The sequence below is a fragment of the Berghia stephanieae genome, chromosome 12 (assembly GCF_034508935.2).
Source record: "Berghia stephanieae isolate SIO BIC M18660-M18661 chromosome 12, UCSD_Bste_1.3, whole genome shotgun sequence".
NCBI lineage: Eukaryota > Metazoa > Mollusca > Gastropoda > Nudibranchia > Aeolidiidae > Berghia > Berghia stephanieae.
The window spans coordinates 11,649,130-11,672,009 of NC_088371.1; the positions used below are offsets into that span (position 1 = coordinate 11,649,130).

The 22,880-nt window shown below is 33.8% G+C and overlaps 1 protein-coding gene across 2 annotated transcripts in view; it reads left to right on the forward strand.

Annotated features, from left to right (window-relative positions):
• Window positions 1-4,666: 4,666 nt before the first annotated feature.
• Window positions 4,667-22,880, forward strand: part of LOC144957984 (uncharacterized) — a 48,897-nt gene continuing 30,683 nt past the window's right edge. The window contains exons 1-5 of one of the 2 annotated variants that reach the window (XM_078889555.1): window positions 4,667-4,834; window positions 6,635-6,714; window positions 6,945-7,115; window positions 20,699-20,760; window positions 21,614-21,874. In XM_078889555.1, coding sequence (XP_078745681.1) covers window positions 7,052-7,115; window positions 20,699-20,760; window positions 21,614-21,874 — 387 coding nt within the window. In that variant the 5' untranslated portion in view covers window positions 4,667-4,834; window positions 6,635-6,714; window positions 6,945-7,051. The remainder of the gene's footprint in view (window positions 4,835-6,634; window positions 6,715-6,944; window positions 7,116-20,698; window positions 20,761-21,613; window positions 21,875-22,880) is intronic. The other variant, XM_078889556.1, reaches the window with a different exon arrangement.

The following is a 22,880-nucleotide window of genomic DNA, read 5'->3' on the forward strand; positions in this document are numbered from 1 at the left end:
AACAACTTGGGGTGCTAATCAAGCGCTCATGAGGACGTCCGCCCTGGCACTATGCTATTCCACCGCTGAGAATTGCGCTCCAGCGTGGGGTAGAAGCAAGACTGTTGAGAGGGTAGATGTAAACATTCGCAAGTCCATGCATAGATTATATTGTCAAGAACGCTGGCAACAGCGCCTAAATAATGGGACCCGATAATGGCAGCAATCCAGCCCCCCGATGTCCGACAAACAACTTGCTTTTAATGAGATCAAAAAGAGAGGGAATGGGGATACCCCTCTCAATCTCAAAATGGACGGTACCCCCTACATCAGTGGAGACTTGCCACCTGTCCAACACGTACCCATTGTGGTCCAGAGCCAGAAACCTCAGAGCATCTAGCTGAATGCTGCGTTGTGAAGAAGCTTCCGGGTGGGTTCGCGACCGTACACGATTGCGGCGATGAGTTTGCGTCCTGGATAGATCATCATAACATAGCAGTTTGATACCATTAGAAGATGCTGCAGGATTGTACAAAGTACAATTAACCAAGGGCGACCATTTGGCCTGAGAAGACTACACCAAAAAACAACAACAAAAAAAAAAAAAAAACAACAAACAAGCAAACAAACAAACAAACAAAAAAACAAACAAATTACAAACACACAATTAAAAAAAAAAATAAAAGAAAAAAAAAGAAAACTACATACACACACACACACACACACACACACACACACAAAGAAGAAAAAAAGCAAAAACAAAAAACAAACTACAAACTAAAAAAAAAAAAAAAAAACAACCCAAAGAAGACCAAAAAAAAAAAAACAAAAAAAAAAAAAAAAAAAAAAAAAAAAAAAAAAAAACAAAAAAAAAAAAAAAAAAAAACAAAAAAAAAAAAAACACAAAACAACGAAAATATAAACAAACAAAAATAAAACAACAAAAAATGATGACAGTCTGGAATTATATTAGCTGGCAATACATTCAGTTTTCCATATCTATTGCCCGACATTTTACAGTACCATTTTGAGACAATGGGCCACTTAGACCTTAAAACAGAAAAAGAAGAAGAGGAGGAGAAGGCGTGAGGAGGAGGAAGAAGAGAAGGAGGAGGAGAAGAAGAAGAGGAAGGAGGAGGAGGAGGAGGAGGAAAAGAAGAGGAAGAAAAAAGAGGAGGAGGAGGAGTGAGAAGGAGGAGGAGGAGGAGGAGGAGATGAAAAAGAAGAAGAAGATGATGATGATGATGATGTAGAAGAAGAAGAAGAAGAAGAAGAAGAAGAAGAAGAAGAAGAAGAAGAAGAAGAAGGGTTAATACGCAGCAAGGGACTGGGAACGGAGAATATTTCTTCTTTGAAAAAAGAATTATCTTCGGGATGTTTGCGTATATTCCGAGAGATCAATATCAGGAAGAGGAGACACTTGGTGGCAACCAATATATTTGGATCCAATGTCTCTGTAACTGCGGCTCCTTTACACAAGTGGGATTAGCGGATTCTCCCACTATAAGTCGTTAGTTGTGGAGACTGTTCAGAGGGCGATGTGCTTGGATTTGCATATGTTAGAAGTTTGAAAGGCAAATCGAGGATTGTACCAGATTCTGACTACATATTTCATGTATCCTAATAGAGGTGGAACTGCGTCTGCGGAGTTGGTAAGATGCTGCTGCCATTGCCATCGGCTGCCATCTGAGACGTGGGCGTTGGCCGTCAAGAAGGCTGGAGCGACCATGTAAATCCGACCAATGGTTGATCCAACTCACTGATTGTGTCGTCAGAGATGTTGTCACTGTCGAAGCCGAATAGTGTCGAAGATTAATATATTCACGAACCCTTAACCAATGAAAGCTCATCTTCTTGAGTTGCCCGACTGTTTTTGGCGACTGAGAGTGACAAGTAGTGCTGGGTCGAGTTTGAAACGATCAAATCGAGCGGGTTTTCGATCGAGTCCTCTAAAATCGAGTCGGTTTCGGGCGGGTTTCGAGTCAGTGACGTCATCGAGCAGTGATTCGTTTGAAAAAAAAAAAACACGAGCAACTCGTTTGCCACAGGAAACTTCACATACCCCTCCCTCTCTTATGTCTGTGGCTGGCTTGACTGCAGCTGGTTATGATGGGGGCTGCCAGATGGCCAAGTTCAAAATTGGTTACTAAGAAACGCTTTTCTATTATTATTCATTTTTAAAAAAAATCTTTTATTTTAAAAAAATGAAAAGATAAGTTTATCCAACTGTAGTCGATTGTTTTGTTAATCAAAACAAATGAGTTTTTCAAGGGAGTCAGAATGCTTGTGGTGTTGAGCTATTTGGGGTCTATTTGACTACTTGGGCAAGAAGAAATCTGGCTGTCTGGCAGCCTTGATTATGATCGTTCGTCGCATCACACACACATACACACACACACACACACACACACACACACACACGCCATCAAACAGTTGTTGATGGTGAAGGGTTGAGACCCCCCCCCCCCCTCCCACCACCATCATCCCGCTGTCACCTTAACATTTCATATTTATGTCGCGCCAAAAGTTGTCGGCCGCCCCCACCTCCCATAATTTGTCACTGGTCGTCATCGCCTCTTGTGTGTGCGGGAAAGGTCGTGCCTTTCATTTCATTATTTGAAAAATAAATGAACAAGAATGGTGTGTTTTTATTAGGTAGGTAGATAATAATAATATTTAGCAGGTTCCACACCCAGACACACACGGATTGCCCGGACACGATGATAACGATGCCGACGACAATGGATGACGATGATGATGATGATGATGATTATCGTGTTTCTGTTTAAAAAATGAAATACTTTAGCAGGTTCCACCCCACCCCCCACACGGATAGACCGGACCCGAAGATGATGATTGTGGTTTTGCTGGCTGTTACGGCTGTGATGAGGATGATGATAATGATGATGATGATGATGATGACGATGGCGCAGATGGTGATTATTTGTTCGGTCGCTCAGTGGTACGGTGTCTCTTGTCACAAAATCAAGCCTTGTCAATGGCCGGATGAGTGACAGTGATTGTTGAAAATTGTGATCCAGACGTTAAGTCCGTGTGTCAGGCACTTGACTCAGGTGTGAATGTATTCTTATCTTATAAGCAATGACGGGTATTGTAAAGAGCTTTAATACAAAAAGACTCCAAACAGCGATCGGTACCTACTGTACGAAATGGATGTATGGTCGATATGGCGTGCCGGAGGAATAAATTAAATAAAATATTGTGAAGTTCATTGAGCATGGTAAATCCTTGGAAATGCTCTTTGAACTAATACACCTGCTAGACAACTCCGATTACAATATAAACGACTGATTAATATTCCCATATATAAACTATAGTTAGCTGAAAATCTTTCTTTGTCGGGACTCCAAAAGTATGGAACGAATTAGACAAAGAAATCAAAGGGTCTTTTAGGAGCACTGATTGATTTTAGATTGATTATTACATTGAAATGTGTTGATATTTATTTTATCCATTATTATTAGGGTGGTGGTGGTGGTGGTGATGATGATGATCCCGCTGATATGATGGTGATGATAAATAAATTAAACATAATTCCCTTTATTCATCCCATAGGGGAGATTCGTCTTTCGGGTCTATTCTAAGGGAAGACTGGAATAACCCAAGCGATAGCCGCAGTGCAGCGCCGCAAATTTAGTTAGGGCAAGGTGACTTGCTCAAGACCACTCAGCGGCGGGTGATCGAACTCGGTACCTTTCGGGTGCCAACCAAAGACCGTACCGCTGCCCCTGATGATGATGATGATGATGATGATGATGATGATGATGATGATGATGATGATGATGGGAACTAACAAAGAATACACAGGCATCTAAAATTGAAACATTCCATATTCAAAGCTAATGTTTTACTTTAAAAAATTGAGCTTTACAATATCCACTAAATGTGATCAAAGCGCTTTGTAAAGGGGTCCCCGGTCAACAGCAACATTTAATATGTAGGACGGGACATGCCGCCTGTTAGGCGATATTACAATTTTTCAGACAAAGACAACGCTGTTAACGGCCAGGTACTCATTTTACACCTGAGTACGGTGAGAGAATGTGAGTAAAGAGCCTTGTCCAAAGACTCAACTATGCACCGAGCGCGAGGCTCGAACCCAGGACTTTCCGATCCCAAAGCGGGTGTCATACCACTAGACCATTATAATGCACGAGACCCATGGTCGACTAGAGTACTACCTATAGTTACGTCATGACTAGACCACATAGCCGCACTACTGTAGGAGTGTTCATTGATAGAGGGATGCGTGTGTGTCATAGAAATAGCCTTAGTGTGTGTGTGTGTGTGTATGTGTGTGTGTGTGTGTGTGTGTGTGTGATAGTCAAACTTTAGTAGGTTTAATGAAGTCTTGTCACACACGCGTGATACACCTATACGAATTTCCCTGCCACTGCCACCCAGACACACTAACATCTGACAAGGAGTGAGGGCTGTGGAAGAACCACAGACTACCGTGTGCAAACATTGGCGATTGGTATCGGATGGCAAACTGTGATCGTTTGAATTTGAAATGATTCGAAACACTCGTTACCCCTCCGCTCGCTCGAATCCTGATCGTCTCAAGCTCGTCTCACGTGTCAAGATCGTCTCAAGCTCACAACCCGCTTGATCGTTTTACGATCGAGTGATCGTTTTACTAACTCGCTCTTCCGGCATTGAGATCGAGCACTGACTCGTGGCTTGGCGCTCGGTCGTCGATCGAGTAAAAGCGATCAAATAACCCAACACTAGTGACAAGGAAAGCAAAGGAAAATTCAAGATGGCCGTTGACGACCTTGTCGATGAATTTCTTCATTCTTCTTTTGAGTTATACCAATTTTCATGATCTGAAGTTAGTAGATCCAGTTATTTCATTCAATAATTTCTTGTCTTATTTTTTGTTTTATCAAATCGGTGTACTACAATTTCGTATTGCTTTTTTTCAGAAAGATCCCTGATGTTGGAATTTATCTCATTTGCAGTTGCAGTTGCAGTGCAGTTTGCCGTATTTTGAAGTTGATCGGATCAACTTTTCGACTGCGTTCACATCAACATGTTAATGTTAAATGGCGACAAGAGTGCGTTTTCTTTTCGGTAACACGTGTCTCAAAAATGTTGGTGATTTATAATAATCATGTGACTTTAAATATCCTTTTGATTCATTTATTTGTTGGAAGTAGTAGTAAGTAGGGTCAGTCAGTCAAAGTCAAAGCTCGAACAGTGACAAACAACGGGATATCCTGTTGTCACTTCACTACTGCCAAGCCAGGCACTAAACTCTACTTGAACTTGCAGAATGCCCGGGAGGCCTTCCGAAAATTCCTACATCCCCAGTATTCTTGTTCTACTAGGGTTTGGGAGGGGGAAGACAAAAAAAAGAAAAGAAAAAGTTTTCCCCTTCCCAAACCCCAAAACAAGAATACTGGGGATGTAGGAGTAGGAGTAGGAGCTTTCGGAAGGCCTCCCCTTTTGCAACAATTCAAGTTTATTTTTTCCCTTGGATTGAATTTGGAGAATTATATTAGAAATATATTCTACGCCCATAAACTGACCTAACCTTCGCACGTCAATTCTTCATCTTCGCCAACATGCATGGACATTAGAAATGGAGCCTTCTTTTGATTCTTAGCCCTAAGCCTAAGCCTTATACTTATACTTATATGTCAGTGTCAGTTTTTAGTTAGCAATCTGTAATGATAATCCTCATATTTCAGTTTCAGAACTTGGTTAAGTTTTCTTTAGGAACGTCTTGTTTGCTTAAATTTTTTTTTTTTTTGAACAGACTAGAAGAAGAAAGCTGGAAGAACTAAATAGATAAAGTGGTCTTTCAGAGCCATTAGTCCCATGGATTCAGAGTTTATCCAGGTTTCTATGGCATGAAACTATACTATAGAAATTGCTTGCTCTTTTGGATAGGATGCTTGTCTATGTCAAAGTTCTTTCCACCAGATCTAGTAGACCCAGATACCCAATAACTGACTGGAAGGGGTTTAGAAAAACATCCCGACTTGACCCGGGATCAATATCAGTTCCATTGCATGTGAATACTGAGCAATCGACACCCCCCCCCCAACTAAGGCTAAGACCACCATTTAAAAGCTCAAACTACATTTGAAACACACACATACACACACCCACACATACATATATTATTTTCTGTAACATATATAATGTATGTGTCTGTTTAGTTTAGCTTTCGCTTCGAGGTTTTTGTATCACACTATTAGTCACTATCATGCTTTACATCTCCTGGAACAACTGCAAAGGATATTCATGGCATAAGACCAAAGGGTGAGAATGAGAGCTCAGTCGTTAGTGTGGTCAAGTAAGAAAGTAAGTTGATTGGAGTCACTGCAATCAAATTAAGCTTCTAATATCTGGATGATCGCTGACTTGTCAATGTCATTATGGTGTCATGTTGTAAATTTGACCTCTTGGTCGTAAAAGGTCGTAAATTTGCATCCATGGTCGTAAAAAACTTGTAAATTGAAGATTCAATGAATTGAAATTTTTAAAAGTATGTTGAAGAATTGAATCTGGCAGCGCAAAATTACTCACAATTTCTCCAATTTTCTTAATATTTATTTATTGTCTATCGTGATGTGGCCAGTTTGATTAATTTTCCCTCTTTTCTTTCTCTTATTTTTTTCAGGTCATCGAATATATGAAAATATCAGTCAGCATAATTTCTGATCGTGATTACCTGATTCACCTATCACCATTAACCTTGAGGTAATTAAAGTTTTTTTTGTTTTTAAAAAATTTGATTTAAAATTTATTCCATATTGAGCTTTTAGTTGTGAATCCACTTTTTATTTTTCCTCTGATTTTTTTTTTTTACGTTGTTTATTTTAAATATACTATATTATAGTTTGCTCTATCACTATCAAAGTAGTTGGTCATGAAATGTTTTCAGTTTTGACTTAAATTACCCCCTTTCCCCTTTAATTTTTCTGACCAAGAATCAACAACAGGACAGTGGATGTAGAGTATATCATCAACAGAAGAGGCAGACAGAATCAAAAGAAAATCCAGAAGCCCTTGTAGGCAAGTCCCATTCACTGGTTCCATGATGCCACGTGTCAAGAGGGATGCTGCGGTTGCTGCTAATGCTGCCTTGAAAGATAATAAAGGTAAAGATAAAGATCTTAGTTGGTGAAAGCAGCAATCAATAGTAAATTCTTTTTTTTAAACATAACTTTTTTTCTTCTTTACCCCCACATTTTAATGACTTGATTTTAAATGTCACATAAAAATTCAGAAGTCTGGAAAGGTCCTCAAGCCGTAGACGGTTCAAGTAACTCTCTTTTGTCATGTCCTGGAACTTAAAGAGAGATTCACATCAAATAAGATGTGAAACAGTTCAGAGATTGATAATCTTTGCTCCTTTTCCCACATGTCATGTCATATAGTTAAAACCATAAAGCTGCTTTCACCGTTTCTGTAGAGCAACAATCAGGCTGGTGATTTGATATACAATATTTTTTTCATGAATTTTTTTTTTTTTTTTTTTTCAAAATTTTTTTTATTTCTCTGGTTGGATTATGGCCGTACTAATGGAAGCAGACCAACCCATTACTCCAAATATAATCATTTACTGTTTTTGTTAATGAACATTTGAAGAAAAGGGAAAAGAATTGAGGATCAGAAACAGAAAGGTAATATTTTGTGCGACCGAGAATTTTTTCTTGTGTTCTTAGTCTTCATGATGATAATACTGTAGCAGAAAGCATCAAAAACTAATGATGTATTTGTACATTCTAACCTTCTTTATTGACACATATGATAAATAATGTGGCTGATTCTCGGCTGAAAATTTCAGGCTTAAGCACATCTGTTGGTTTTCATTGGATCTACTTAGTGAGTATGATTGGTTCATATCAACCATAATTTTTGTATTACTACACCAGCCGATCTTGACCTAGAAGCCATTCGCAGTATTTTTTAACAAGCAAAATCTCATTTCTTATTAAGAAATTTATTAAATTGAGAGAAAGAATAAAAACAAAACTTTCTCTATGTATAGCATGAAAATGGTACATAGGTAAATATTTATTAAGACTATAGGCATCTATTCATTAAATTGCAAGGCCAGATAATAAGTTGAATTTTGGGAGATTCAGGAAAGATCTATTAAAAATAGATTTGTTAAATGGAGTTCGTGAAATTCTCATTTAAGAGGTCTTTTGGCGGTAAGTAGATTGGAAAGAACCAAAAGACATTTCTTTAGTTTTGTTTTCCATCCTGACATTTAATTTGGCTGTTTTCGTTTTATTGTCAATTATGGCGTCTTATCAAAGTCATTGTCCTGTTGTATATTATTAAATTAATTGTCGTTTGATACTTTGATGGTTAAGACAGGTTAAATCAGTTATGAGAGAATATTGACGACTAATGCACATATTTAGAATGATGTTATCATAGTTCGAGACATATAAATAATATTAGTACAAATTATATAATAATATCAGGATTCAAAAAGAATTTAAAAAGCTAGTTTACAACTAATATCGTAATCAGGAATTTAAGAAATGTTTTGAACATAATTATCATAAACCCTATTTACTATTATTAGACTAGTTATGTTGCCAGTGGAGAGTGCCTATAGACAAAAAAAAAAAAAGACCCCAAAAACCCCAAAACAAAAAATACAAGTGAAGACTGAGTGCATATGTCATCTTCCGTGCTGTTTTTGTGGAATTATCATTGTTATTTTTCAACATGGGGGAAATCAATTGGGTAATTCACTCTGTTTGTTTTCTGAATTAACTTTTTGTTGTTGCAGATGGTCTTTTTAGAAACGCATTTCATCTCTGTCCCGCTTGAAAGAAAGGCAATATTTGTGATAATTTAATTTGATGAAGGCAAATATCACTTTTCTCTTGAGCAGAGCAGAAATTTATTTTTTTAACTCTATCTCCCTACTTCCCCTTGTGGTACACATTCTTACGATATTAGTTCCTGCATCAAACTATATATACATATATAAGCATTTCTTTTTTTTTTTTTTTTTCTTCAAAGTCATTACTTTTATTTTCATTTCATAAATTGTAACGAGAATAACACCTATAATTTATAGTAATGATTTTCATAACTTTGAGATCATTCAGTAAACCATAACAACATTGATAATACTGTTGCCATAATTAATCCTGCCCGTACTCCTTTTTGTATTGTGTTTATCCTGTCTTCCAGTTGATGCTTTCTTTTTTACTATCTTTTTTTTTTTTTTATGCATGCTGTAAAACAAACAGAAAAAAAGAAAAAAAAATGAAAACAGAAAATATAAGAAGATGAAGGAAACTCCCTTTCATAATGGTTTTTTTTTTTCAGTTACATAGGATCAGCTTTTATCTCTTCTATTTGTCATCTGCATAATACTTATTACTACTCACAAATCTTCACCTTTCAAATATTTTACTTCTGTGACAGGGTGTTAAGGGATATTTGGACAGAAATAGCACTGTTGCATTAAATTGGTAGTTTTGGGTTGTTTTTTGGGGGGAGACATATTTTGTTACCTTTCAAAGTGCTCAATGAATCAATGAAGAAAAATATGATTTTTGGGAATACAAACATAATTTTGACTTACCACAATTGATTATGATAATAATAGTAAATGATGGAGAAGATATGATAAATTCTTTAATTTGAAGAAATCGAGAAAATGAAAAAGAGTTTATGGATAGTAATGAAAATTTCAGTGCTTGTTCTGTAGCTTTGGGAATTTAGTGTTTTAAAGACAATTTTCGTTCTTATTTTTACTTTTCATTTAATTCAACCTCATCTTCTTTATTTATTCATCACCCTGGAGTGAACATTTTGGTGATAATTTGCCGTTAGTTGCTGTTGCACGCTTATTTACCCCAGTCAAAGAAATCCTTTTTCATTAATCAGAAGACTACTTACTGGCTAGGTTTTCTGTTGTAACATCACTGAATTGTACTGGAGGATGAAATGAGTTACTCATACCATGCAACCTAACATTTTGAGTAATGCTATTATCTCCTGAAAGAATACCTGTTGCTGGTCTAAATAAAAATGAACAGTTAGAATGGGAATTCCGATTTAAATATTCCTCCACAAAGGTTTCAAAATTGATATGTGAAAGATTAAATGTTTAACAAGTGAAAAATTTTAGTAGAAATGTGTGACCAGCTTGTCTGAGTAATACTCGTATTAAGAATACTGAAGCAATGGACATTTTTTTTTTACCCCTGTGTATAACAACTTAAGAGTTATTTTTAGCCTCTCTCCTTCTGACAACAGAGCACACTATATTCCTCCTAATAATTTTTTTTTTTTTTTGCTTGTACTGTTTGTCCTCAAATCCGTTACATATTATATATTTATACATACATGAATATTATTCTGCTTTAATGTGCATGAGATTTTGGGGTGTGTCTGTTGCCTTAATTGACTGAAGGGCATGTTTGTTTGCATCATACTCATCATCATCGTAGTCATCATCATCATCATGCCCATTATCATCTGCATTGTCATTTTCATTTCATTTCTAATACTAAATGTTCTGTCTGTGTGCGTAAACTGACTCATTGACTCATCAGGGAGAAGGTTATATATATTTATTTGTGGTTTTTCGTCATCTTCATCAGTTTTTATTGTATTATGCCTTTCATTTTCATCAACCCATACCTATTTTAAAAGATTAATGCTATGTGTTTTAGTCCTGCTCAGAAAATGTGATAATGTCATATTTGATTAAAGATAATTTTGTATCCCCCTTTTCATACCATTTTTTTTTTTTTTTTTTTTTTTTGTGTGGAGATAATTAGCACTTGAAATCAAGTTATCTTCAGTGCTTATAATAATTTTGATAATTAAAATAGATTGTTTTCAAATCATTTGATGTGGTTATGAAGTAATAGCAGCGAATGTTGTGAATTATTTTGATTTTAGAGTTAAAATATTCCAAGCTAAGTATAAGTGCTCTACAGTCATTAAGGGATGATAATGACTTTGACATCGGGGAAAAAAAATGTCATCTTTTTTATTTTTTCCAATGTATTTAATGAAAACTATTGAAAGCATTATATTGCCCCTATTTTGAATATAAGTAAGCCATTGCCATCATCTTTTCTCTCTAATTTAGCATGAATGGAAGTGGAACAAATTTGTTTTATTGCCAGTCCATGTAAACATTAGGAGTCCAGCAATGAGGATTTTATTTTTGATGAAGTACATTGCCTGAGATTATGTTTTGAATGAAACGTTTAATATGTTGCAGAAAACTTTTAATCCTGTTGTTAACACGATTCAGCATATCAGACGTATTTAATATAACGTCATATTTCTAAGTGATTTATTTATATACAATTTATTTTTATTTATGTTTTTTAATTGACCAAGTTTTGATGAGCATTAATAGTTTTTTCTTTTGGTTTCTCAATTGTAATTACTTTAGTGAGAAGATAGTATTAGGCTACTTTTTAAAGTTTGTAGATTTGTATCAAAAGTGGGAACATTTGTTATCGTGATAACAAATGACGTCATTAACCATGCCTAATTCTTTAAGATAAATTAAAACTTTGAGAGTCTAATACAATGATGGATTGAGGCTTGACACAAAATTTTGCAGAGCTAAAATTTAAAAAGAAAAAAGAAATTAAAGAAATCCCTAGAATTTTCCAGATCTTTTTAAAAGCAGATTGCGAGGTAAGTCCCTTTTTTCTGCACAGTAGGCTTGCCTGAGCTATTTTTCCCTGGATGTTTCAAACTTGTGTATTTTTATCCTGTTTCTGCCACACCTCTCTGCATATGAAAAATGCATTGAGGATGTGCATAAGATGGTGACTATAAACATTTCAAAATGAACAAAAAGAGCGAGAAAAGTGTCAAGTTCTTTTCCAACAGTTTACTTCTTTGTATTCAAATAAGACAAGAGTTGAAAGAAAACTCAAGCTCCATAGTGTTGTTACAATATTGTTCCATCGTCTTTTTAAAAAGTAATTCTGGTTTTGGTTTTGAAACAGTTAATTGTTCTCATTTGCTTTTAATTTTCATTGATTTTTTTTTTTCCTGTATTAAAAAAATGTTTCATTATAATAATTCGATAAAAATTCTGAAGTCTTCATGATATTTATTTTTGTTACTTTTTGTTTTGTATCTAGACCAGACACTTGTTTTGAATTGGGATTTTGTTGAATAAGGAAGTTTTGTTTACATATATTACTCTTTGATCACACCCTGGCACTAGTTTAGTCCACCGTGTTATGTTTGTTAAATTGTAACTCTTGCATGGTTTTGCTCTTGTGCTAAAGCATTACATATATCGTCAGATTTTGAAGCAGTTCTCATATATGTTATGCTATCATTAGAGTAGTAATTGAATGGTGAATTTTAATTTTTGGTCTCCGCTAAGGTTGACATGCGCTCTCCTTTTTATTGATTAATTTGGGCTCACCTGGTTAATGGTTATTGTTGGGGTAGACTTCATAGAAGGAAAATATTCTGATACTAATAATTTTATTTTTTATTCTTTGTACTCATTGTTAAAGAAAATCCAAGTGACTTTTTCAAAAAATGGAATTTAAAAAGTTGTACTGTTATCATTATCAGATCTTTCCGAAACTTTTGGTTAACTAATACCAGTTTAGGATTTCAGATTTTCAAATATGGCTTGCTCACTAATGATAGTTGATTCATACTTTTTAAAAAAATTTGTTTATATCTCTGTTGTCAGTAAAATAATAACTTTATTCATAACACGCAGCAATATTGAACCCAAGCTTAATATAGTCCTATGTTTTGTAATTGTTGGATATAGAATCTAATGCTTTGGGAATATGTATTTTCTTTACCTTCATTATCTCTCGTAAAAGGTTTATCTCTTTGAAATGTAATTTATATATATATACGTCTTAACAAAAATGTACACTTTACAAATATCTCTTTGCCTTTACAAATGTTCACAATTTTTAAAGCATGGCATTCAGTGTTAAGTTTAATTTTTAGAAAGAGAAAAATAAAAGAGGGAAAGAGAAAAGAATGTTCTGAAAAACATTAATTAATAATCTTACTCTTATATGAATTGACAGTTAGTAATTTAAAAAGAGCTGCAGATGCACATTGTTTGAAGTGACTGGTGTCAAACATTGATTTTTTTTTCCTTCCATCAAATTAGTCATAATAATGTAGATATAGAAAGCAAGCAAATATTTTATGAATGAAAGGAAATTAGAAGAATAATCAATTTTGGTATGTGCTCCAAAAAGAAAAAAAAAAAGAGTAGATTTTTAATGTAGTTCTCCTCTGATATTATTTTAAAACCGTTTAGTATGTTTTGTCAAGATCCTTTATCATACTTTGTGGTTCCGGTTTATATTCTCAAGGAGCCATAAAATTGTGGACTGTTCCTTTTCCCCTTTCATGCTTTCTCCTCATAAAGTTAAAATATATTTTTGGTATTTCACCCTTTTGACATTAATTGAGATTTTGTCTTGCACGTTTGAGCTATAAAAATGTTTTGTTTTCTTCCAGATTTTATAAAAAAATGAATATTTAGATGTTATTTTACACCATTTCTTAATTAGGTATAATTCAATAGTTTAGAAAAAAAAAATTTATAAAATTCTTGAGTGATACTTAAGGTTGGTGGACAACACGGTCAATAAACATCTCAAATGCAAATAGTCATCTTTGAAATTTCATGTAGAGACACTGGAATGGCAACATATGTAATCTGAGTTTCTGACTGTGCTCCCTTTGTTTGCCTTTTAACATCACACTTGGTACAGACATCTCAATAACAAGCATGTTATTAATATTTATTTACTATTGACGTAGCACACACTGTAAAAGTTGTGGTTTTGTGTGTGCCATGCTTTTAAATAAGTCTTTCTCCGTTGTATTACCAAATCTCACTAAGCGTAACATTTGCAGATTAATCATATAGCAGATTGCCTTTTCTTGTAATGAATTGTAGATATTCTTAAATTTATCTCTAAATTAGTATTTAGTCATCAATGACTAAAACTGAGTTAAGTGTCTTTGTTGCTTTAAAAATAAATAAATTTTATGTCGACACATTTTGGGACTGGAATATTCTAAATATTACAACGCAGAGATTTCATTGAATTGTTTTTGGAATTTAAAAAGAAGCAGGAAGTCGAGGAAAGTTCTGAGTTTCTAAAGTTCATATATTATTGCCTTCCTTCCTTATATGCGAAGAGAGGCTTATTACATATTTGGTCTTTTCTCTGCATGACATGCCTTTTTCTTTAAATCAAAGAAAATACAGAACAAACAAAAGAAAAGAAAAAAAATCACAAGTATAGAAATTAATTCTTTTGTAGAAGAAAAAAGTGATTATGAACTTGGATTTGGTTTATAAGTTAAAGAAAGAAGCAAAATAGTATTTAAAGAAGCTAGTAGTTAAGTGCATTGTGGTAAAAACAAACCATATCATGAATCATTAAAGAAAGCAGTTAATTAAAAAATTACGCCCTTTTGCAATGGCACCAATATAGATATCCATCAAACAGGATGTCTGATGACAACAGGAATCACCCATGCTGTCCAAGTAAGCAAATTAGGGGTTAATTATCTTGCCCAAGGAAAAAAGAAAGTGCTTAAAATGAGGCTCGAACCCAGGACCTTCTGGATCACAGTGCCTCAATCACTCGACTCGGCCATTTCGTCCCCCCTAATTGGGTATTAAATTAATTGGATATAGGTTTCATTTCTAAAACTAATGGAACTATTGATATTATTGATTTAAGTAATAGTATTAATATGAATTTATGTGATAAAAGTATTACTACTATTAATAGGAATGATGATAATAATAATACTTATTATTATTATTATTATTATTATTATTATTATATTATTATTATTATTATTATTATTAATATTATTAATACAAATAGTTATGAATGGGGTTGTGTTTATTGTCTTAAATATTTAAAAAGTACTGCTATAAATTCTTGTTCTTTTGGTAAATCATTTTCTTCATCTTGCTCAACCGGGCTGCAAATGATTGCCTTGCTAACTGCATGCAACATAGGGTCTACTAGTACTAGTAGATTGGAGTAAAAGGCAGTTTGTCCTTCAGGAAAAATTCATATTTTCTATTTATCTTGTTAATTTTTCTCGTTTCTCATGTTTTGTATTGGTGATAGTGCTATTGGTAAAAGATCAGAGAAGAAGCATGTCATTTCTATATGCATCTCATCAAATTTTAAAAAAATAAAGAAGGAAATTGGAGATTAATTTATGAAATTTCATGAGGCAGTTCCCACTACAGTTCACGCTATTATGAGGACACAGTGCAATAAAAATAACGAAGATGAATTTAGTATTTTATCATAGATGTATTGGAGAAGACTCAAACCTTTGCAGCTGTATTTGTGGTCTGCATGTGATGGCAAATGTAATGTCTCTCATTGTTGTAGTTATGATTATAATTATTATCCGAAAATTATTTGTAGAAAAATGAAATCGGATATGTGTAAAAGATAGCAATGGAATGTGTTTTGGTTGTCAAATGAGTTATAAAACATTTTGGCTTTTGGTTTTTATTATTTTTTTTTAATGTACATTTTAGTTCATTTATCTTTTTTTTCTTTTGTATAATTCTTCACTGCTGTTTGTGTGGGTTATATTTATTATATCTGGTCTCACTGCTTTTACTAAAACTCATCTCTGATGTTACTTTGTAAATGGTTAGTCATAGGCATGTTGAAAGATACTCCATTCATGAAATGCCAACGCATGAATTTGTTTTTATTTATCTTACTTTGGAGACTTTCCAAGAAAAGAAGCATTTTGTTTTGGATTTTCTTCCTCCATTAAAAAACAAAAACAAACATTCTGTGCCATAGAAAGATATGGTTATAGACATATTTGAACTGCCTTTCTTAATTTTATGGGTTTTTAAAATATATTTATATAATTTTTTAGATGCTAGCAGTTTGGATTTGTAAAGACCACTTGTAACATTTGTGAAAGTTTTCATGTCATGTTTTTTTTTTCGTTTTTTTTTTTTTCATTGTATGAGATCATAAAACAATTGTCACAATGTGATCTTCATCTTCATTATGCCACGTTAACCATTATCATAGGATAAGGAAGTCAAGTAAATGTTTAGCTGTCACCTGTCATGATGTTTGTTTTGGAATGTTATTTTTGTCCTCATTGTCTTACCCTGGTTTTTTTTTTTTTATGGGTTTTTTTTTTTTTTTCTGTTTGACTGGTTTTGTTTTCTCATCAAGATAAATCGTGCAATAATAATCCATTTTCCTGTTTGTGACGGTTTATTATTATTAGTATCATTCTTTCCTTTTAATTATGCCCAAACCATATTTGATATCAAATATATTCAATACAGTTAAGGATAATTTTATTGGCAATGGAAAAGAATGGTTTATGCATTAGTTATTGCATTATCATATTTTGGTATAGTTATTGTATCAGGAGATTGAAACACAGATGAAAATGTTAAATTTAATGACTCAATCTGAAATTAAACAGCATGTTGGAGTGAGTCAGCTTTGGTGAGATTTTCATACAATCCAGTTTGCTTACTCCTCATTTCTATTATGAAATGTCCCAGATGTTTTACCACTTTGAATGTAAAATGGTTTCAGTGAGATGTTCTTCATTTGATTTAGTATTCCTGCAGATATGGTTATAATTTGATTTACTTGGAATCAATCCTTTTAAAAAACAAGAAATGCATTAAAACAAAAATTATTTTGAAAAACGAACTGTTTAGATAAGTTTACATGAAATTGCAAAAGTGCTCCGTCTATCATTTATAAAGAAGTATACTGGGTTGTATGTGAACCATTGTATAAAGGTTATAATTGACTTCAGCTTGTAGTTCTGTTGGTTTGCCCACAGTGAAACCGACCAGTCTATGATTCATTTACTAATAATTGCAATGTTTTTTCCTCAGTGGATCCCGTAGTATTATGAAGCAGGACAGTGCTGTGAATGCTGTATCTCTCCCCCTCTATATTATTGTAGTAGTTGCTTGTATACATAGTAAATATTGTGAAGTCAATAACGTAACTGTTAAGAATAACAAGATCACTCTGCATGCCTTATAAAACACTTCTTGTACTACTTACTACTACAACTCTCACCTTTGAAATGGTTACTGCAACTGCCAATACTAGTGCTAATTTGAAGCTACAACAATACTATTGTATTTATTGTGGATCAAAATAGTTGACGTTGAGATGTGATTGAAAATAATTCCTGATCAAGCTATAAGTGGTGTTATATTATTTTGGATCACCATGTATCTGATATTGCTTTGCCCATGAAAGTTGGCGACACTATGATAAGAAGGCATAACCACAATTGCGAAAGAGACATTATCACAAAAAATGCTTTTAAATGGCATACATGCAACGTATGCATATTTTTCTTTCTTTGTCAGAAATCCTGATCACATTGCTTAGTTTAGTTTTTTTTTTTTTTCTTCATTGTTATCTTACTATTACTATAGTACTAGTTTCATTTGATCTTGCTGCAAGAAATTAACTCATTGATTAATGATTACGATTTCCACTTCACACCTATTTGCCAAAAACCTTGAATCCATATCATTTTTTTCCCTGTATCTTCCCCCCATCTCCTTTTTTTTCTCATCATCCCTTTATTATTATCAGTATCATTTCAATGGCTTAACAAGTACATGGTTTTTACTAACGCACCTTGCTCCAGTGACATGGGCTGTCATGGTATAGCAGCCTTGCAACTATTATTATCATTATGGGGTATTTTGTTTTAGTAGATTGTAATTTATTTATTTATTTTTATTTTTGTTCTCATTAATACAATGTCCCTCTTGGCTTTGACTTTTTTTCTTTTCATTTTATTTGATGTTCTGCGTCATTGATCACTAGCAAATTGCCGGTTGCTATGGTAATAATAATCTTTACAAGCTGCTTCATTAATAAATTGGTATTCCCTGTTTTCCGTTTCATCAAGCTCAGTGTATCTGATAATTCCAAAGAAAAATATTTAAGGCCAATAAATATCTGTGAGAATGGAAACATGTGCATTTTTCAAGGTCAATCTTGAAAATATGCAAAGATTCCTGTCATATCAGTGGCATCAAATGCTAACTTTTTAGAACAAAAATATGAATCTTTAGATGGTACTGTTGATTCATTGGAAAACGGCATTGTTGCTCGAATTTATCAGGTTCATGGATCATTATTATATATGTTTTGGTTAATTACTCAAAGCTAATTTCCCATTAAAAAAAATTTTTTTTTGCAAAGTCAAAAACCGGATAACATATACCAGCTTTTAACTTGAATGGCATTCAGAAGTATTTAGGTGAAATCTGTCACTCAGTGTATGTTTTTTGGTAATCTGTTTCAAAAAAAAAAAAAAAAAAGACTTGTTTCTCTCCTTGATTAATGTGTTCATTTGCTTTTAAAGTGTGCATCATTATATTCATGATTTATTTAACCTGTTGAACTAAAGGTTTTTTTAACACATTTTTACCTCATCGAGCGTGTTGTCTCTGCAAAGCATTATCGCCATTGTCCTGTCATCTTCACTCTCATCATCATCCTCATTAGTTTTATTATTGTCTTTTGCGTATATTTAGAATCAGATGTGGCCAAAGGCTGCTCCTCTCAATTGTAAATTGATATGTCGCAATGCGCCACAGAGAACACAATATACTTACAAAGATTAATGCAAATTTGAAGTGCCTCAGGCTGGATTAGATTTTCTTTAATATGACAGCAGGATAATTATATGTCATTTAATAATAATTGTTAAAAATCAGTCCTTTTAATATATTATGAAAAGTAGAAGAAAATTTATGTAAGTTGGTTAAAGGGCAATTGAGAATAATTTTTGCTATGGCAATATTTTTCAGGAAATGATTTACAGTTATGTTTTTTTTTTTTGTTGTTGTCAGATCCCAGTTTTGGCTGGCGTCTTCTTTGCTAATGGCGTGTGGGTTTTTACCAGTTATTACTGATATTTATTATTTTCCTCCCAAGTTTTGAAGCACACTGACCGCAGGTTCCCTCTGTCCTTTAGCCATTTAAAAAAATTTTTTTTTTTTGTATTCTTTTCTGCACATAAAAAGAATGTCTTGTAGCTTGCTTTATTTTGCTGTCAGAATCATAATATAACCAATTTCATCAAAGTACACATTGTCAGTTGTATGCATGCACTTGACACTGAGAAAAGGGAATCATAGAAAACTTTTAAAACTGATTCAAGCATACTTAATGATTCATTTGGGATTATTGCTCCGAGATAGAGAATGTGCGGAAGAATATATATATATATATATATATATTTAAAGAGAGAGAGAGAGAATGTTTGAATATATATATTTAAAGAGAGAGAGAGAGAATGTTTGAGTTTATCAACATACTTTTGCGTAAGCTATATATACATGAAATGATGATCTTGTCATTGAGCTCAAGTCCCTATTAGAGAGATTACACTTAAGGCGAGCATGCAAAGAAACTTCTAAATTTGTTTTTTTTGGAATACATTTGTCAATAATCATTTTGGTTTCACTTAAAGGACACCTCTTGGCTTTTCATCTTTCGTTGTCGGTAGATTCTATTCATATCAAGGTTGGGGAACTAAAAACACTCACATTCACATTTTACATCTGTAGAATCATAATTTCACACAATGGGACAACATTTTTGTTTGTTTTAAAATATGAAGGTAAATGTTGTTTCCACAATTATTAAAGAGAATTAAAAATTTTTGGTTCTTTCTTTGCCGATTTGGAATTGAGTCTAGTCCATAGATGACAGACTTTGACTTGAAATGGGTCACATCGGTCATCTGGATTGGAATTCGCGCAGATTTTGTTTTCTGAGCATCTAGGAAATAAGAGCAATCAGTTTGCATTGATGGTTTTTGGCAACAGGTATTTTTTATGTGCATTTATGGGTTTTGAAACATCAAAATTTGAGGCTATTATTCTTGAAAGGAACTCGGGGGTTCTTTATGTACTCGCCTTAATGTTAGATATCTGTTTGACAATGTATATATATAATTTTTTTCTCTCCCTCTTTGGCATCCTTACAGTTTAAAAAATTACCAAATTTGTCTGTAGATAATGATTATTGTTATATTGGTCTTAGCTATGGTTGAAGGCTAGACAATATAAATCTTTGATGTTGTGCTCTTTGGCTTTATTTCAACATTCACCTCTTATTTATTCTTGACAAAGGTGTTAACACAATTTTCATCATGATTTTTAAATTTCTCTTTAAAGAAAGCGATTAATTAATTTAAAAAAAAAAAAAAAAGAAAAAGTGAAATATGATGACCATGATTATTTTAATAATTTTTGCACTCCGGTTTATTCAGGTCTTTAAAATATAATTTATTTAGATGAACTGTTTTCGTCATTAAAATTCAAAATTTTGACAGGAATTGGATCAAAATAGACTAATAGATATATTATTTTCATCAAAACTGTTAAATTGTGTCAGATCAGTAATATTTAGTGGTGTATATGTTAATAATGGTGGAGATCTGTTCCAGTCTCTAAAAAAAAAATTCATATTATTGGTGCTTCTTTAATCCTTTTTTTTTTTACTGGGGCCCTCAGAACGACGTCGCCAGTTTCAACACGCCCTTGACAAAATTCTTAATTTTCAGTTTGTCTTGGCAGTTTGTTAAAACACAACTCTTTTAAATTAAATGTGCACCTCATGCATATTTCTTTTCCGTTTTCTTTCAGGAAAAACCAGCACATCAACCACCCCACCCAAAAAGGATGGAAAAGTGGCCACAGAATGCCCCGTAAGAATGGAAATGTTATTGAGCTCTTATTTACATTTTTGCTGTCGGGTTTCTTTTTTTTTTTTTTTTCAATGGCTTTATTATACTATAATCTTGAACTTTATACCTATTAATTAATTCATGTGGATCAAAAGAAATGAATAAGGGAAGGGGAGAGAAAGGGCATATATACATATTGTGGTTTTATGTGTTTGCAGTTTTCAACATGACTTTATAATGATTTTGTTTTGAAAATATCAATATTGATGGTTTGCTTCAGATATTGAAGAAAGCATTTTTTTTTTTCAAATATGACTTTTGTGAATCAAAATGAAATCTTCGGTGGGGCTCCTGACCTCCCATAGTGGGCAGGGAGGCACTTACTGTGTCTTCTGTCCTCTTATTTCTGTTTTCAACTTGCTTTCTGTCTTGTCTTGGAATGAGATTACTTGGTTTTGTCCTGGCCCTGGTCGTATACCCTAGCTGGGAGGGAAACAGATGTATAGTGAAGAGTTTTGGGAGATGAAATTTTTTTCTTGTTAATCATCTCTCTATTATGCATTGTATTATTATTGTTTTATGATTTGTACACATTTGTTCCTCTTAGTGGGAACCTGTGCTTGTTTCAGGATGAAACATTTAGGTTATCTCAACCTAAGTACACTGATGTGTGCTCTTGGAATCTACATCTGTTCCCTATTTGAACTAATTCCCCTTTGTCTTACTTTGTCTTGGGTATTTTAATTATAATTTTAAAAATGTTTACTATCCCATTTTCTTCCTTTTTACTGACGCTGATATGACCTAAATGAGTTGCAAGCACTGTGAAACCCTTTAAAACAAACAAAAACAAAATGAAATCTTTTCCCACCAGATTGTTCCTGCAGAAGGGAGTCGGGTGGACCAGGAACAGCTCTCAATTTCCCAAGGGGGGTCAGCAGCTGCCACATCACCTGCAAGTTTGGTGTCAACCGTGGGATCCTTCACATTATCATCACCAACCACACCCCTGATTGCCAGCCAGTCTATGTCAGGGATGACAATGACAACTACCACCACCACCACAATATCCACGAAGGCTATTCCAGCTTTGATGAACTTGGATGTACAACCTAAGACGAGTACCGGCAACAAGGTGACTTATCTTATCATTATATCAGGACTGAAAGCATTTTCAAATGTTTAACATTAATCAGTGATGATAATCGTCCACATAATTCCGGGATTTTGGGATTGAAAAAAAAATGATCCACTGTTTTTGCAGTGTTAAACATTTTCTATGAAAAGTGCTCAGGTGGGTCCACGGGAGCTCAATGAAAAAATTATCATGTCTTGTGTCAAATTTTGACACCTGTGCTGAGTTGCATGAATTTTGGTGACACTCGCATTTTTATGACGTCAGCCTAGACATAGTGGCACCAAATGTCATAAGTGACACTAGACCAGTGGAGTCCTAGGATGAATAGATGTTGGGTAGGGGATTGGACCCAAAAAAACCCCAAAAAATCAGTTCATAACACCCACACACACACACACACACACACACACACACTCTCTCTCTCTCTCTCTCTCTCTCTCTCTCTCTCTCTCTCTCTCTCTCTCTCTCTCTCTCTCTCTCTCTCTCTCTCTCTTTTTTTTTCATTTTATGTTTTTAGCAGTCATTGAAAGATAAGATATTACAATAAGCAAGGGTGATTGACTCAGAAAGCAATTGTTCAAATTCTTTTTAATTTACTGTTTTCCTTTGTTTTGCAAGCTATTAGATATATTCTTGTGTCTGATTTATAAACTGCACAACCACTAGGCTGCAGTAACAAAGGTATTGTAATGTGCTTTCTTTGTAAAGTAAAAACAAATGCTTTCTAGCTTTGGACCAAAAATTTATCATCTCTTGATTTAGATAGTGGTATAATTAATATTGTGAACCTTTAAAATTATTTTCAGGAAAGGACAATTCATTAAATACTTATAAAAGAAGTATATCTTATGTAATGTTACTTAACTATCATATTGTAAATGTAATTTTTGCATTTCGGTTTGAGTTTGCCGGATGGACTGATACATTTTCCTCCTTTTTGACAAATTGCCATTATCTTCACTAATACACTAAAACTCTGTTCAAAAGCAATTTTGTCATTATG